General features: G+C 41.6%; 1 protein-coding gene across 4 annotated transcripts in view; it reads left to right on the top strand.

Annotated features, from left to right (window-relative positions):
• WWOX (WW domain containing oxidoreductase) overlaps positions 1-15,630 on the top strand; it is a 736,218-nt gene that overhangs the window by 298,400 nt on the left and 422,188 nt on the right. Inside the window, exon 9 of one of the 4 annotated variants that reach the window (XM_058155166.1) lies at positions 12,883-13,027. The exons of the other annotated variants lie outside the window; for them this stretch is intronic. Coding sequence (XP_058011149.1) covers positions 12,883-12,906 — 24 coding nt within the window. The 3' untranslated portion in view covers positions 12,907-13,027. Of the gene's footprint in view, positions 1-12,882; positions 13,028-15,630 lie in introns of those variants that run through there. 4 annotated transcript variants of the gene reach the window in all.

Here is a 15,630-nt window from a genome sequence, read left to right on the forward strand (position 1 = left end):
ATTTCATTTTTTTTTTCCTTTTGCAAAAGACAACCTAAATATAAATATGATATCAGGTCCACCAGGCAGTTGCAAATCTCTTTTGCAATGTACTGAGACAAGACAAATTGCTTTAATAAAGTAAGCATTTCCTAATTGCTGAGCACCGAATTCAGGTCCAGGCCTGTTCTGTCAAGGGGAATTGTGAGTTCCTAGGAGCAGTCAGTGAGGTGGGTTTCATTTTCCTTTTGAGATCTATTTCCTTGCCATTGCTTCCGTGAATGCTGTTGGGTTTTTTCCCCCCTTCCCTGTTGTGGGAAGGGGAAGGAGAAATATCAGGGCTTATAAATGCATCCTCGCTTTTGTGAGTCAGCATTGACATCTCTACGCTGTGTATGAGATCAGTGCCTCTGGTTCTGGATAATCTGGTACAGAAGTCAATGAACTTAATGCAGTATTGGTAATCCAAGGGAGTTTGAGTTAAGTGCTTTTGACATGCAGAATCAAAAGTCAAGGGCAAAGTAGACTTTAAATATTCTTTCTGCCGAGGGTGCGGTAGCTGTAATTGAATCCTTGTGTGAAATGTATTATCTGAAGGTAAAGCTGGCTAACATCTCATCTTCAAATAGCAAGGCGCTAGGCTCCCCTTCTTCACACCCAATGTTCTTTTGACATTGTTCAACATCAATGGTCCTGGATAATTTATAAAGAATATGCAAGTATTCTGCAAAAGGGGATTAATTGACCCAGAAAGTTGTAATGCTTTTTCAGAACTTGCCAAGGTGTAATATCTGTATCCCCGATTGTGCAGCTGGTGCACAACCCCATAAACCAGGAGGGAGTGATCTGAAACTGTCCTTCTCACCCAGGTTTGAATTCCTGCATAAACATCCCCACGAGGTAACTGCAAGCTAGTTGTAGTTTTGTGGGATCCTTGGTGTTCTCTGAGCTTGGTGGTTGTCTTGCAGACCTTTCATAACCAAACTAGGTAACATCATCAGAGCTGGAAGGGAGTGATTTGGTAATGAAACATCTGCAAGACAACCACCAAGCACAGTGAGTGCCAAGGACCCAGCTGTTCAACCCTGAGCTACGGATATTCTCTCCTATTAGCGACAGCAAACTGTATATATAAAATAGAATGGTTCTCATGTACTTAGTGTGCCAAATTGCCCGATTCCTGCTATCCACTTCCAGTCTGTATCCTTTTACACTAGATCTTTTTTTTTTTTTGAAAATTTTTTATTTATTTTTTGACAAAAAAAGAAAACTCATCAAAACAATTACAACGTGCTGCATGGGTGTTAACATATCTTCTTGTGCAATCACAAAATAAACATCTCTTTCATACATATATCTTATATTATCTTTTCTAACATATCTTTCCATCTAGCCAATAGTAAAATAAATCCCATATTTTATAATATTGCTTATCTTCTTGCTCTCTAATTTCAAATGTCAATTTACTCATCTCTGCACATTCCATCATTTTCCTAGTTATTTCATCTTGTGAGATAACTTCTCATTTTTCCAGTTTTTAGCAAACACAATCCTGGCTGCTGTAATAACATTCACAATCAAATATTTTACATCTCTAGTATATATCTCAGGTAGAATTCCCAACAGAAAGAGTTCTGGCTTAAAGTCAGTATGTTTTTTGATCATTTTCTCCAACCACGTGTGTATTTTCCTTTTACACTAGATCTTTAGCTTCACAATTCTGGACATCCAGAAACCGGCGATGTCTTACTCATCTTATTTTGTCTTCCTATTTGATTTTCTTTTTCCTTTCATAGTTGGCCCCTTAGAGTTATGATAGGGATGAAGAAACTGGAAAATGTCTTAAACTTTTTTTCTGTTTCTCCCCTAATTTTTTTACTTGTTTTCAGCCTATCAATGTATTATTTGCCAATTCCAGATTATATTTAGCAATAGCAGGAAGCGGGAACCTCTTTTTGAAGTGCAAAACTTGTAAGACTCCCCATTTTATGTGTTGAAGCAGCTCTCTTGAGTATTCAGGAAGCATTTCGAATGCAAAATAAAGAGCCTTGGGTTCAAATCAGCACAAAACTCAAAGGTCCCATATTGCATGCAAACAAAAGAGGTTTCAGGCTTAGCGCAGCACCTTGGGGTAAAGTTTTGTGAAGCTTACCTCTCAAAACAATTTGAGTGAGAAACATTCTGCACACCTCTTTAATAGCTATCTGGGATCACTGGCTTTAAAAAGGATAAATAATTCTGGTTAGATGTTTCACTTTATTATATATAATTCATTCAAAATATATAATTCATGGTAGATTAGGCCTATTAAACAAAGCTTCCAGATGTCAAGGAACATCTGGAATATCAACCTTCTCTCAATATATTGGGCTGTTAACATCAGACATTTTCCAGAATTCTGCAAATAGCACCTCTATTGAGTAATTATTTATTTATCTGTTAAATTTATATGCCACCCATCTTGCCAAGAGGCAATGCTTATGGTAGTAATACTCTACTGGTATTCTAGTAGATTACTAATACAATTAATAGTCTAGTATTAGTAGTCTGGTATTCTAGACTATTAATCTTAGACTAGAGTATTAATAATACTAGACTAGAATACTAGACTAGACTATTAATACACGACTAACAGTATTAATGCTATTAATATTAGACTAGACTCTAATAGTATTAATACTGTTATACTATCACATGGTTTGTTTGTTTATAAGGTAAAAGTTCCCCTGCACATGTATGCTAGTTGTTTCCAGCTCTAGGGGGCAGTGCTCATCTCCGTTTCAAAGCCGAAGAGCCAGCGCTGTCCAACGACGTCTCCGTGGTCATGTGGCCGGCATGACTCAATGCCAAAGGTGCACGGAATGCTGTGACCTTCCCACCAAAGGTGGTCCCTATTTTTCTACTTGCATTTTTTACATGCTTTCAAACTGCTAGGTTGGCAGAAGCTGGGACAAGTAACGGGAGCTCACCCCGTTACACGGCACTAGGGATTCAAATCGCTGAACTGCTGACCTTTCGCTCGACAAGCTCAGTGTCCTAACCATTGAGCCACCATGTCCTTCGTTGTTTGTTTATTTCCCACCTTTATTCTCACAGTAGACACTAATAGTATTAATCAGACTATCCACCCAAGCCCTGATTTTCCCTCCAGCTTTTTCTTTTCTGCATTTCTCGCCAATTGCAATTTGTTTTCGAATCCGCTGCCTAGTGGGAAGCACTTTAGACTTGAAGCCAGAGCTGCGAGGACCGTGCTCCTCTGCCACTCCTTAAATTGGTGTTTTTCCTCCCTTTGAAGCTGCATGCTCTTAGAAAAGGTTGAGATTGTTTTAAAGGGGGGGGCAGCCTGGTGCTCTGGGGAGGGGAGACGGAGGTCAATTGTATTGTCATCGGAAAAGGATATCCTTTAATTGATTAAGGAGCTACGGTCTCTTAGCTTCTTCCCGAGGGTAGAAAACAAGTCAAAAGAATCATCAGCCACTTTTACAGCACGGCAGCGAGCGCCATTTATCTGTGTGCCAGGCCAACTGCAATTGTATTAATGAAGTGGAGACGTAATTTAAGTGGTACAATGAAAAAGGAAATAAGGGTTGGCTGGTGGTAGTAAGGAGCCGTGTATCGCGTGGATTGAGAACGGAAGAAAATAATGAGTTACGCTTTGAATTTTATGCTTTATCACCTCCATGCATAGGTAAATCAAATTCAGGGAAGATTGCTCTGTGAATCAAGCAAGGGCAAGGTTTGTTTATTTTTTGTTTTTGTGCGGGTTTTGTTTTATTTAATCGCACTGCAAGTTATTGTTGTCATCGCAATTGATCCAGCGCTGCACACCTTGTCGTTTAACAGTCCCAGCCACGATCCCAATACATTTATTTGTGGGAATTAAAAAAAAAAATGTGGAACAGCTCTTAATGTACCCAGGATTTCAGTGACTTGGTTTTGCCGCTTCCTTCCAAACAGCAGTTTCTAGTGTGAATTTTGCAATGCAATGAAATGAAAATTTGTAAGAATTCCCACCCCCCATTTTATATATAGATGTCGACGTAGATGTAACTGTAGACATAGATAGATATAGACTAGAATTCATATTCTAGTATAATTTGTAAGAAAATCCAGCATCAAAATCCCACTTTTTGCATAATGCCAACTTGGGCCAGTCATTTTCCGTCAGCCCTAGTAAGGAGGCAATGGCAAACCACTTCTGAAAAACCCTGCCAAAAAAAAAAAAGACAGGGACTTGTCCAGGCAGCCTCCAAGAATTAGACATGATTAAATGGTGGGGCGGGGGGATGGGGGAAATCAGAAGGGAAATCGAGAAGTTTCTCGGAACGTAATAAAAATATTCGTAGACATCAAATTATTTTCCCTGTGAAGTCCTTGGTGCTTTAGTGGGTGGTTTTCTGCAAGAAATTACGCGACATCATCAGTGCTAGAAGTGCTGTGACCTCATCAGTGCTAGTGGGGTTTGCTCTGATAGTTATGCACTGCCCCGTCAGTGAGAACATTCTTGGTGGTATCTTGATTATGGTCTTTACTCTTAGCTTGTTTGTTTGCATTGGTGGGTCCTTGATTGGGGATATTGTTCAGTGGTGGGATTCTATTGTTTGCACCCGGTTCGGGCAAACTGGTGATGGCGGCAGCACCCACCCAGACGTCATCATGGACGTTTTGCACATGCACAGAGGTGGCGCGTTCGAGCGCGCTCACATTTGAAAACTGGTAGCGAAGGTAAGTGAATACTAGTACTGGTATTGCTTACTTCTTCATTGCTTGTCTAGTGTTAATCTCTGATTATATGGGTGAGATTACTGGTAAGAAGGTGTTTGGTGGATTTTTTGTTTCCTTTTGGTCTTTTTTTTGGTCTCTTTTCAGTGATATGTAGCTGTTGTTTGTCTCTATGTGCTTGTTGATAGCCGCTCTATTCTTCCTGTGTTCTTTTTTCCCCCTGTCTTGGGTACATCCCCCCAAAAAGCATATCCTGTAAATCTGCATCTGTAGATTTTTTAGAATCCCTGTCTATCCATATCACAATCAGTGGCGATGTGGACTTTCCTTTTCATCACAGCTCCATTAGATCAGAGGGGGAATGGAAGGGGGGAAAAAAGAGTAACCACCAGGAAAACGGGTGAAAATGTTCCAACCGTTATTGATCCCTTCGGTGGTGAGCACACGGGAACCCTGACACTGCACACACTTAATTGTGATTTTATTGACTATCATTTCTGCCTTGTTTATGCTGCTGGAGCCTGTCGCTCAGTATGACTGATGGCCTTCATTCCTTCCAATGTTTTGCTAGCCGACCCTCCAGGGCTTCTCGGTGACCAGTTTGTTCTTAATCCTGCAATCACGCTTGCTCGTGTCCCCTGTTTGCCTACTGTTAAAGTGGAAAATGAAAAGCCCATAGCACATTTTGCAGCTCGAAGGGTCTTTCACATTATTATAAACTCCGGTCATTGTTGCAAGGAAAACCCTCCGTCAGCCTGTGTCTGAAAGTCATGGCCCGAGGGGGTGGGGGTGGGGGGAGAAGGCAGTGGCATTTATATTTGCAGCCCAAGGGTAAAAAAAGCAATTGGGTATTGGGTAATTAAGAGACAGGGTTTGGTTGGCTTCTCCAGCTCCCCTGCCTCAAACCGTATTTTAGAAGGTTCATTGCAAAATTCGAATGCCTGGCCGTTTCAATGGCTGTGTTAACGATTGCATGTGGCTGGGAACAAATGGCCTTTTGTAAGCATCGGAAGGAAAAGGCAGGAAGAAATGAGCTTTTTCTGGGGGTTGGGGTTGGGGGCAGGGCTGCCTATTATGCCAACCCATTATAGGAGTTTCTTTGGCTTGCGTCTTAGCATGATGTATTGTGATTTGCAAACCAGGATTTATTTATGGCATGGGAAGAAAAAAAAAATGAGGCCAGCTTTTGTTCTTCAACCAACCAAGATGAGGTTCTCGAATGGAACTGGCTGATTTGAGAGCTTCAGTTTGAAAAAAGCAGAGTAGTAAACTGAAGTAACATTTGGAGAACTGTTGTGATAAAATTAGTAGGACGAATAACTTAAGAGCGTTTGCCCATTATCAAGGTATTGTTTTGGGAAGACCAGAAGCACCATTGTTAATGGACAGGGCCGTAAGTTGGAAAAACCACTTCTTCACTTACCACCGGTTCCAGTTCCGGCTGCCATTGTTAAATGAGGACTGCAAGAATCGTTAAGTGATAAACTCATGTGACCGCAACCTCTGACTTCCTGCTGGCTTCCCCATTGACGTTTCTTAAATGAGGACCACCTGTGGAGAGGGAAGTTTCCGTTTCTGCTGTCCAGAAATGATGGGTGGCCAACGGACAGCTGGGCAGTGTGGAGGAAGAGAAGGTGCACGAAGCATTAATTATTAGTAAATGCATGAAGTATTAATTATTACGACCTCAAAGGGAATGAGAGAAATATGTGTCTCTGTGTATGACTGTTCATACATGTGCATTTGTGATTGTATATATTTGTGCATATAGGTGTGTGCGCGTGTGTTTCTACTGAAGATAACTTCATACTCACCCACCACTCGACGCCACATATTATTTAGATATTTTATTCATTAGTCCTGATGATTGTCTTTTTTTTTCACTGTCACGTTTTCTTTAGATCCCTAATTTTATATTACTGCAATGAAGCTCCATACTTTGTTCAAATAAACACTACTAGTCAAAGCCGCATTCCGTGGAGATCACATTATATCAGTTTAATAACATACAATAAGGGCTTTGATGTATATAAAGCGTGTGTTTGCCAGGGTTTCCCCCCCCCTCTCCCTACCCCCCCTCTTTTAAATACAGAAATTCTTTTGAGTTGTGTTTATTCTTTCTGTCGGCACACTTTATAATATCAAAGGCTTTCCAGGGGAACTAAGACTACTGAGTTACGCTTGGGTCATGTTTTGCTGTATGCCCTTTAATACTATAGCTTTAGAAATGCAATTTTCAGCCTCTGCTTATTAGAATATGATAAACTATGCCTGGTCCATGTCCAGCTCCACTAATCTCCAGACTTCATGAATTAAGCATGAAGATTTTAGTCAATGTGCTTTCAAAGACCAATGTTTAGGGAATCATGGATTTTCTACAAGCTGGGGGAGAAATCTATAATAGGAGGAACTGATTTTCAAACATCATATTCACTGCAAGAAATGACCACTTTCTGGCTTAAGAACAGAACACAGTTCCTTTATTAGTATACCGAAGAGCTAGTTTGAAATGTGCTTTTCACTGGGAAAATAAGCTCTTCAATATTTTTGAAAATATTGAGTGACAACTCCATGCGTAGAACAGTAGCTGCATTTTTTATGTTTTCATTCTTCCTTCCTTCCTTCCTTCCTTTCTCCCTCTCTCTCTCCCTTTCTCTCTCTGTTTTTCTTTTTCTTTCACTCTCCTTCCCTTCCCTTCCTATCCCATCCCACCCCACCCCACCCCATCCCATCCCACCCCACCCCACCCCATCCCATCCCATCCTCCCTTCCCTTCCCTTCCCTTCCCTTCCATTCTATTGTATCCTATCCTATCCTATCCTATCCTATCCTATCCTATCCTATCCTATCCTATCCTATCCTATCCTATCCTATCCTACCCTACCCTACCCTACCCTACCCTTCCATCCCATCCCATCCCATCCCATCCCATCCCATCCCATCCCATCCCATCCCATCCCATCCTATCCTTCCCTTCCCTTCCCTTCCATTCTATTGTATCCTATCCTATCTTATCCTATCCTATCCTATCCTACTCTACCCTACCCTACCCTACCCTACCCTTCCCTTCCATTGTATTGTATCCTATCCTATCCTATCCTATCCTATCCTATCCTTCCCTTCCCTTCCCTTCCCTTCCCTTCCCTTCCATTCTATTCTCCTTCCTTTTCCTTTTTCCTTCTTCCTTTCCTTTCCTTTTCTCATTACCTACCTACCTACCTGTTAATTCTACTTTCTTTTTCATTGCTGGTCCTCTTGGTGAATAGTCCTACTTACATTCCAAAAATAGGAGACTTCTTATGATTGCTGGTTCAGCATTTTGGCCAAACTGTCCTTCCCAGCCCACACTCCGTTGACAGTTAAGGCGATGCAAATTGGGTATTTGCGCAAGTTTTGAAACGTAGCTCAGTTCTAAAAGACACACTTCATAATTTTATATACATATGAGCTATAGCAGGAAGCAGTTTTAAGATTAAAATGTCGATCTAATGCATTCATGTTGTAGAGTAGAGTAGAGTTTTAAACTAGTAAAAAGGAAAGTTAAGCATTGTATAGTGCTTTAGGTCACCATTTAGAGCAAAAATCCCTCTAAAATCTACATATTCTTTTCGTTTAATGTGAAAGATAAAGAATCCTTATTTTGTTTTCTACAATTTTTCGCTTTTCTGGATGTTACTAAGGAAGGGCCTGTTGTGACCAGCTCAGAGCATGGGGGCTACAACTGAGATTCCAGCCTTTTAACGTTTCTGTCGATATGGGGAAAGTTCAGCATTGTTATATGACTAACTTGTATCAGATTAGCAGATTTTAATTGAATTAGACAGTCGCCAAAGTGGTGAGACCCGTGCTGGAGTAACTGCCTCATGAAGTTGTTTCTTGTTGCTTCTCTGACATCCACACCTCCTTTCTTGAAGTTGAAAATGCTTTCCAGGCGACTTTCACATGTGACTTTAGGTCTGAACGTTTAAACCAGGGATAGTCAACCTTTTTATACCTACCGCCCACTTTTGTATCTCTTTTAGTAGTAAAATTTTCTAACCGCCCACCGGTTCCACAGTAATGCACCGTGTATCATCATCTGCGCATGCCTCTCGTACATCATGGATTGGGTTTGGGGGGTGGGCGCTGGATACCAGCTCTGCTTGTCTGATACAGCTGAGTGGTATGGAGGGAGATGCACGAGCTATTCTGGGACAAGGCTCTTTTGTTCGTGGTCGCACTATAGCGCTATTTAGTTTCACTTACATAATATGAACTTAACTTATGTTGTATAACATATAATTTGTTGTACAAATCGTATATTTTCAGAAATTTAAGCTGTCACGGGGAATTTTATGAAAACCTAATGAAAATGTTTTTAAATAATGCTATGAAAATTTTTTAAAAAGTCAATTAAATTTAAAAAAAAAGGAAAGTGCTTCAGTATTGGACAAAACCCCTACCGTCCACCATGAAAGCTGAAACGCCCACTAGTGGGCGGTAGGGTCCAGGTTGACTACCACTGGTTTAAACTTTTAAAATTAATACATATCACTGTAGATAATATAGAAGCTCTTTAGAATCTCTCAAGTATCTATTCTGGCTTGTGTTAATGAACTAGAATCCCTGTGGGCCATTTGGACGGGCTGCTAGCCCTGTCTTCACATGAGTTAATCCAGTCCCATTTCAAAACCATTAACATTGGTGGCTATCATCCCACCAGATAGCAGTTGATTCCCTTAGTTAATTTGGATCGGTGTAACGAAGCATAGAATGATAGGGCTGGAAGAGACATTGGAAGTCTTTTAGTCCAATCCCCTGCCCAACCCCCAACTTTTTTGCATTTCAATACAAAATATTCTCTACCTTTATCTTTTTGATGGGAAGAAGATGCTTTCCACATGTCAGGCGCAAACAACCAGACCCACACATGCAGAGTTCAAGATAAGTACTTTATATTATGTTCTGCCTATGATACAGGAATCTTCCCAGTCTGGCAGCCTTCCCTTGGGAACAATTAAATAAGACTCTAAGGAACTTCGGGTGGGTCTAAGGCTGTAGCCCTTTTGCGGTTGTGCAGAAGGCCAGATCCTGAAGAGGAAACTCAAGTACTTTGGCCACTTAATAAGAAGGAAGGACTTACTGGAGAAGAGCCTAATGCTGGGAAAGATTGAGGGAAAAATAAGAAGGGGACGACAGAGAACAAGGTGGCTGGATGGAGTCACTGAAGCAGTCGGCGTGAGCTTAAATGGACTCCAGAGGATGGTAGAGGACAGGAAGGCCTGGAGCAAAGTTGTCCATGGGATCGCGATGGGTCGGACACGACTTTGCAACTAACAACAAATATATACGTACATGCATGCATGCATACATACATACATGCATATATATAAATATGTCTTGGCGTATTCGGGTCTTTTTCCATGTAACCTGAATACACCAAGACTTACATACGTATACCAGTGAAAACCTACAAATATATATATATATATATATATATATATATATATATATATATATATATATATATATATATATATGTGTGTGTGTGTGTGTGTGTGTGTGTGTGTGTGTGTGTGTGTGTGTGTGTTGTGTCTTGCCCGCCCTCAGAGCAGCCGGGGCCTTCTTACCTGCTCCCGCACACTGAGGAATGTATGCCTCCCGGTCCCAGTCCTGGCTCCATGCCCACACAAACTGCAGAAGGAGAATCTCCCTGCCCCAGCCCTGACTCCATGCCCAGGCAAACGGAGCAGCTAGACCCCTCCCCCTCCTCCACAGCAGGTGAGCCTGAGGAGGGTTTACTCCCAAGAACAGCTGATTGGTGTGACCCTCGCATCAGAAGATTGGAGAGGCGGAGGCTACAGAGGGAAGGGAGGGGCAGGCCTTAATGAGTGCTGAGTCATGGTGCCACACCCCATGGCCTATATAAAGGAGCTACTTTCTGGCAGTCTCTGAGTCAGGCAAAAAGTCAAACTTATCTTGCTGAAGTCACTTACTGGTCTCCTGCCTGCTCTGAGGACTTTGCTAGGACTTTGGACAGAGCTGCAGAGGCACGCCTGATTCGGATTTCCCGGACCCAGCCGTCAGCGGAGGAGTGGGACACGACAGTGTGTGTGTGTGTGTGTGTGTATATATGTATTTATGTATATGTATATGTATATATATGTTTTCTGAGGTTTTCACGGGTGTTTGTACGTAGGTCTTTGGTTATTCGGGTTTTCTCCCGCGTAAAATTGGAAGTGTCTTGGTGACGTTTCGACGAAGTCTCATTCGTCATCTTCAGGCTGGTGTTTACAGCTTCGTGCTCCTAGAAGCACAAAGCTGTAAACACCAGCCTGAAGATGACGAATGAGACTTCGTCGAATCATCCCCAAGACACTTCCAATTTTACACGGGAGAAAACCCGAATAAGCAAAGATGTGTGTGTGTGTGTGTGTGTGTTTGTGTTTGTGTGTGTGTATCAATCAAATTTATATTTGCTGATAAAGAAATATCGATGCCATAGAGGGGTGGGCCGCTAGGGGTTTGCAGGGGTTTGGGAGAACCTCTAGCTATGATTCTGTGCAGTTCGGAGAACCCCCAAATCCCACTCCTGGCTGGCCCCTCCCACCCCTCCCAGGAATCCTCATGAGGCCCATTTTGGATGCAGGTAAGTGCAGGGCGGAGGCTCGGGGAGGGCAAAAAATGGGCCAATCAGAAATTTGGGAACCATTTCCAGCCTCCAGAGGGCCTCCAGAGCCTGGAGAGACCATTTTCGTCCTCCTGGAGGCTTGAGGAAAGCAAAAAGCCTCCACACCACCTTGGTGCAGGAGGCCGACTAGGCCATTCCCACTATAGCCACGCCCATCCAGCAACTGGGCAGAGAACCCCTTGCTAAAAATTTTGAAGCCCACCCCTGATGCCATATGATTGTAGAGAGCACATTTGACACACATAGAATGTGAGGGAGGAAGGACATTCTTTTCTGCATTTAAAATTTGAAACAGGAAATGCAAAGATACAGGTTTATTCCGACAATAAAATGGATGGATGGATGGATGGATGGATAGATGACTTTCGCTCCTTATGCACCGTCTATTGTGAATGTTGGTGGCAGAACCCGTATTTTCAGTTTGCAAAGGAGCGAAGTCAAATTTCCCATGTCAAAGTCTTCAAGGAAGATGAAATAGGGTTGTGAAACTGTGAACCATGTCTGGGCTGAATATACTGTCAGAACTAAGCAAACATGAAGTCATCCTAATTACTGATGAGCAAAAGGACATTTTTCCAGAGCATTCCTCCCCCTCTTTTTTTTTTTTTTTAATAACAGGCAGGATGCTATTGTTGTAGCTCTCAAGCCCCCAGGCTGCTCAGAAAACAGGCAAAAAATCAATAGCCCACTTGTTGAGAATAAGCGAATTAGCTTGTGTTGAATGTAACCGAGTATCTGAACACTTCACTGAGCAGCTTTGGTTTTTTGTGAGAAAGGAGAATTGTAAGGGTTGTCTTGCCGCGGCTGGATCTTTGGCTAATCACTCCAAATAAGGAGAGGTTTACTATTTATCCTGGGTACTAATGCTTAGTGGGTAAGACGCTGAGCTTGTCGATCGAAAGGTCGGCAGTTCAGCAGTTTGAATCCCTAGTGCCGCGTAACGGGATGAGCTCCCATTACTTGTCCCAGCTTCTGCCAACCTAGCAGTTCGAAAGCATGTAAAAAATGCAAGTAGAAAAATAGGGACCACCTTTGGTGGGAAGGTCACAGCGTTCCATGCGCCTTTGCCATTTAGTCATGCCGGCCACATGACCACGGAGACGTCTTTGGACAGTGCTGGCTCTTCGGCTTTGAAATGGAGATGAGCACCGCCCCCTAGAGTCGGGAACGACTACCACATATGTGCGAGGGGAACCTTTACCTTTCTCTTACTAATGCATAATGTTTTTCTCAGATTTGCTCCGTTCCCGTGTCTCTGTGTGTCTTCAGCATTATCATTCAACCAATCCTTATCGCAAAATGTGTGGTAGTCGAAACCCGAAGAAAAAGTTGTAGAATGGGAATTTAGCAGTAACTTTTCCCTGGAGTGTGGTGGGAATGGAGATTTTACAGTATTCTTCCCCTGCCATGCCCATCAAGCCATGCCCACAGAACCGGTAGTACAAAATTTTTGAAATCCACCACTGGCATAGGTGTGTATTTTTACCAGAGGCATTTTGTTTTTCTTACAGATACCCATCGGTGCAAAAATATAATAGATCACAAAGATCTGGCTAAGAAGGTTAGAGGTCCAAATTATTCCCTCCCAATCAGCTGTGACTCGGCAGAGAATAGATGGGGCAGGGCCAATCAGAGGTGGTATTTACCGGTTCTCCGAACTACTCAAAATTTCTGCTACCGGTTCTCCAGAACTGGTCAGAACCTGCTGAAACTCACCCACCTACACTTAAAACAAGTATGTAACCCTGTATGTAGGTAATTTGATTACTCCTTTCACTTTTTTTCCTTTTGGTTTAATTTCACTTAGATGAGTTGGGTATATATTTATCTGTGAGAAAAGCTGTGCACATTTTAAAGAAAATGGCCTTAGGATATGACAGTGCTAAAGCTAATAGTAAAAGGGCTATGAATAGTTTGGGAGGATCAAGCTACAGAATCACATAAATGCAGTCTACACTAGCTTATCTAAGTTGCTTTCCAGAAGTTGTTCAGATCAAGCTAAAAGAGAAACCCTTGGCACCTATTTCATAGCCGATACCCATTTATCTATATAGTTTACGCATCTATCCCAAATATTTTTTAGGATGTTATCTTTGGAAATTTTGTTGGCTGTCTGAGAATACACATACCGGTTAACTGGTTATTTTCTGTGTTTTTAATGTCTATTTTTATTAGTGTCTTCCATCTTATTTTTGACAAAAGAAAATAATCATTACAAATTCAGCAAATGTTCTAAGCCATCCCAAGTTAAGGAGATATGATGAAAATCACCATTTGGCTACAGTGATCCAAACACCCAGAAATTGTATCGTACCTAATCAACTCTTCTTTGACGAATATAGACGTTGGAAAAAATAAATACAATAATAAATCACAGAATTCCATAGAACTTTTGTGCACTTCAAGTGTTTCAAATAACTTTCCTTTGAAAATATCTATTTTGGATGCCTACACCCACCTATACACAAACATCCACCTGGAGGGAGGGAGGGAGGGAGGGAGGGAGAGAGAGAGAGAGAGAGAGGGAGGGAGGGAGGGAGAGAGAGAGAAAGAGAGAGAGATATTATCTAAGGTAAAGGTAAAGGTTCCCCTTGCACATACGTCGTTGCTGACTCTAGGGGGCGGTGCTCATCTCCCTTTCAAAGCCAAAGAGCCAGCGCTGTCCGAAGACATCTCCATGGTCATGTGGCCGGCATGACTCAACACCAAAGGTGCATGGAACGCTGTTATCTTCCCACCAAAGGTGGTCCCTATTTTTTCTACTTGCATTTTTACGTGCTTTCGAAACTGCTAGGTTGGCAGAAGCTGGGACAAGTAACGGGAGCTCACTCCATTACACGGCAGCACTAGGGATTCGAACTGCTGAGCTGCCGACCTTTCGATCGACAAGCTCAACGTCCTAGCCCCTGAGCCACCGCGTGTCTCTCTCTCTCTCTCTCTCTCTCTCCCTATATATATATATATATATATATATATATATATATATATATATATATATATATATATATATATATATAAACTATATATTATCTACCTCTTGTTATTTTGCTCTTTTACAAAGAGTTAGCCTCCCAGAAGCAGGGGTGAAATCCAGCAGGTTCTGACAGGTTCTGGAGAACCAGTAGCAGAAATTTTGAGTAGTTCGGAGAACCGGCAAATACCACCTCTGGCTGGCCCCTGGAGTGGGGTGGGAATGGAGCTTTTGCAATATCCTTCCCCTGCCACATGCATCAAGCCCATCAACCATGGCCACAGAACCAGTAGTAAAAAAATTTGGATTTCACCACTACCCAGGAAACAATGATTTTGACTAGTCCTGTTAGCCAAATACAAAAGAGGTGGCCCATTTTGTACATTCCCCAGAGGTCAAACACAACGTCACAAGTGTGTGATATTTCCATAGCTGTTGGTTTTCTACATCATTTTCAAACGATCAGGAATAACATGTTTTTCATTTGTGTTGTTTTATTAAAACTGATTATCATTTATCTATCTGTCAGTCCATCCATCCATCCATTAAACAATTGGTTCTATTAGACCAGATGCACATTTGCCACCCATAATAGCTTGACCATAACTTTTTTTCCCATTATAGTCATGTCCAGATCATAAAAAAATAAATAGAACAAATGTATCATTTTCTAGCGAGGTGGCAGCAAGACAAAAGCTCACACCTTGGGTTTGAAACTTTGAGCATCCTCTCAAAGTTTCTGACTTTAAATTGGATGGAAACCATTTAGGCCTGCAGCCACATCAGATGGCATGTCACAACGACTTGGTCTTCATACTAGAAGACCCCATAGAAATTGGACCGAAACTAATTTAAAAAAATAGAAGAATATGGGGAAGTAGCAGGACTGAAAATAAACAGGGACAAGACAAAAGATTCTAGTCAAGAACCTCACAGATACACAAAAAGGAGTGTTAATGGAAAGAATCAACATACAGGTAGTTAAAAAAGTGAAGTACTTAGGAATACAATTAACAGCAAAATGTGCAACAATCTAAGAGCATAACTCTATGAATCTGATGAGGCAACTCAAGCTAGACCTGGAGAAATGGAAAGATTTACAACTGTCACTCTCAGGAAGAATAGCCACCATAAAAATGAACATTTTGCCAAGACTACTAATACTTATTTCAAACAACACCAATAAAACTGAAGAAAAAATACTTTGAAGAACTAAATAAAATAATATCAAGATATATATGGTTAGGAAAGCAAGCAAGAGTAGGCGTGAAAATGTTGCAGGAATCAG

This window comes from Ahaetulla prasina, chromosome 12, assembly GCF_028640845.1.
Source record: "Ahaetulla prasina isolate Xishuangbanna chromosome 12, ASM2864084v1, whole genome shotgun sequence".
Lineage (NCBI taxonomy): Eukaryota > Metazoa > Chordata > Lepidosauria > Squamata > Colubridae > Ahaetulla > Ahaetulla prasina.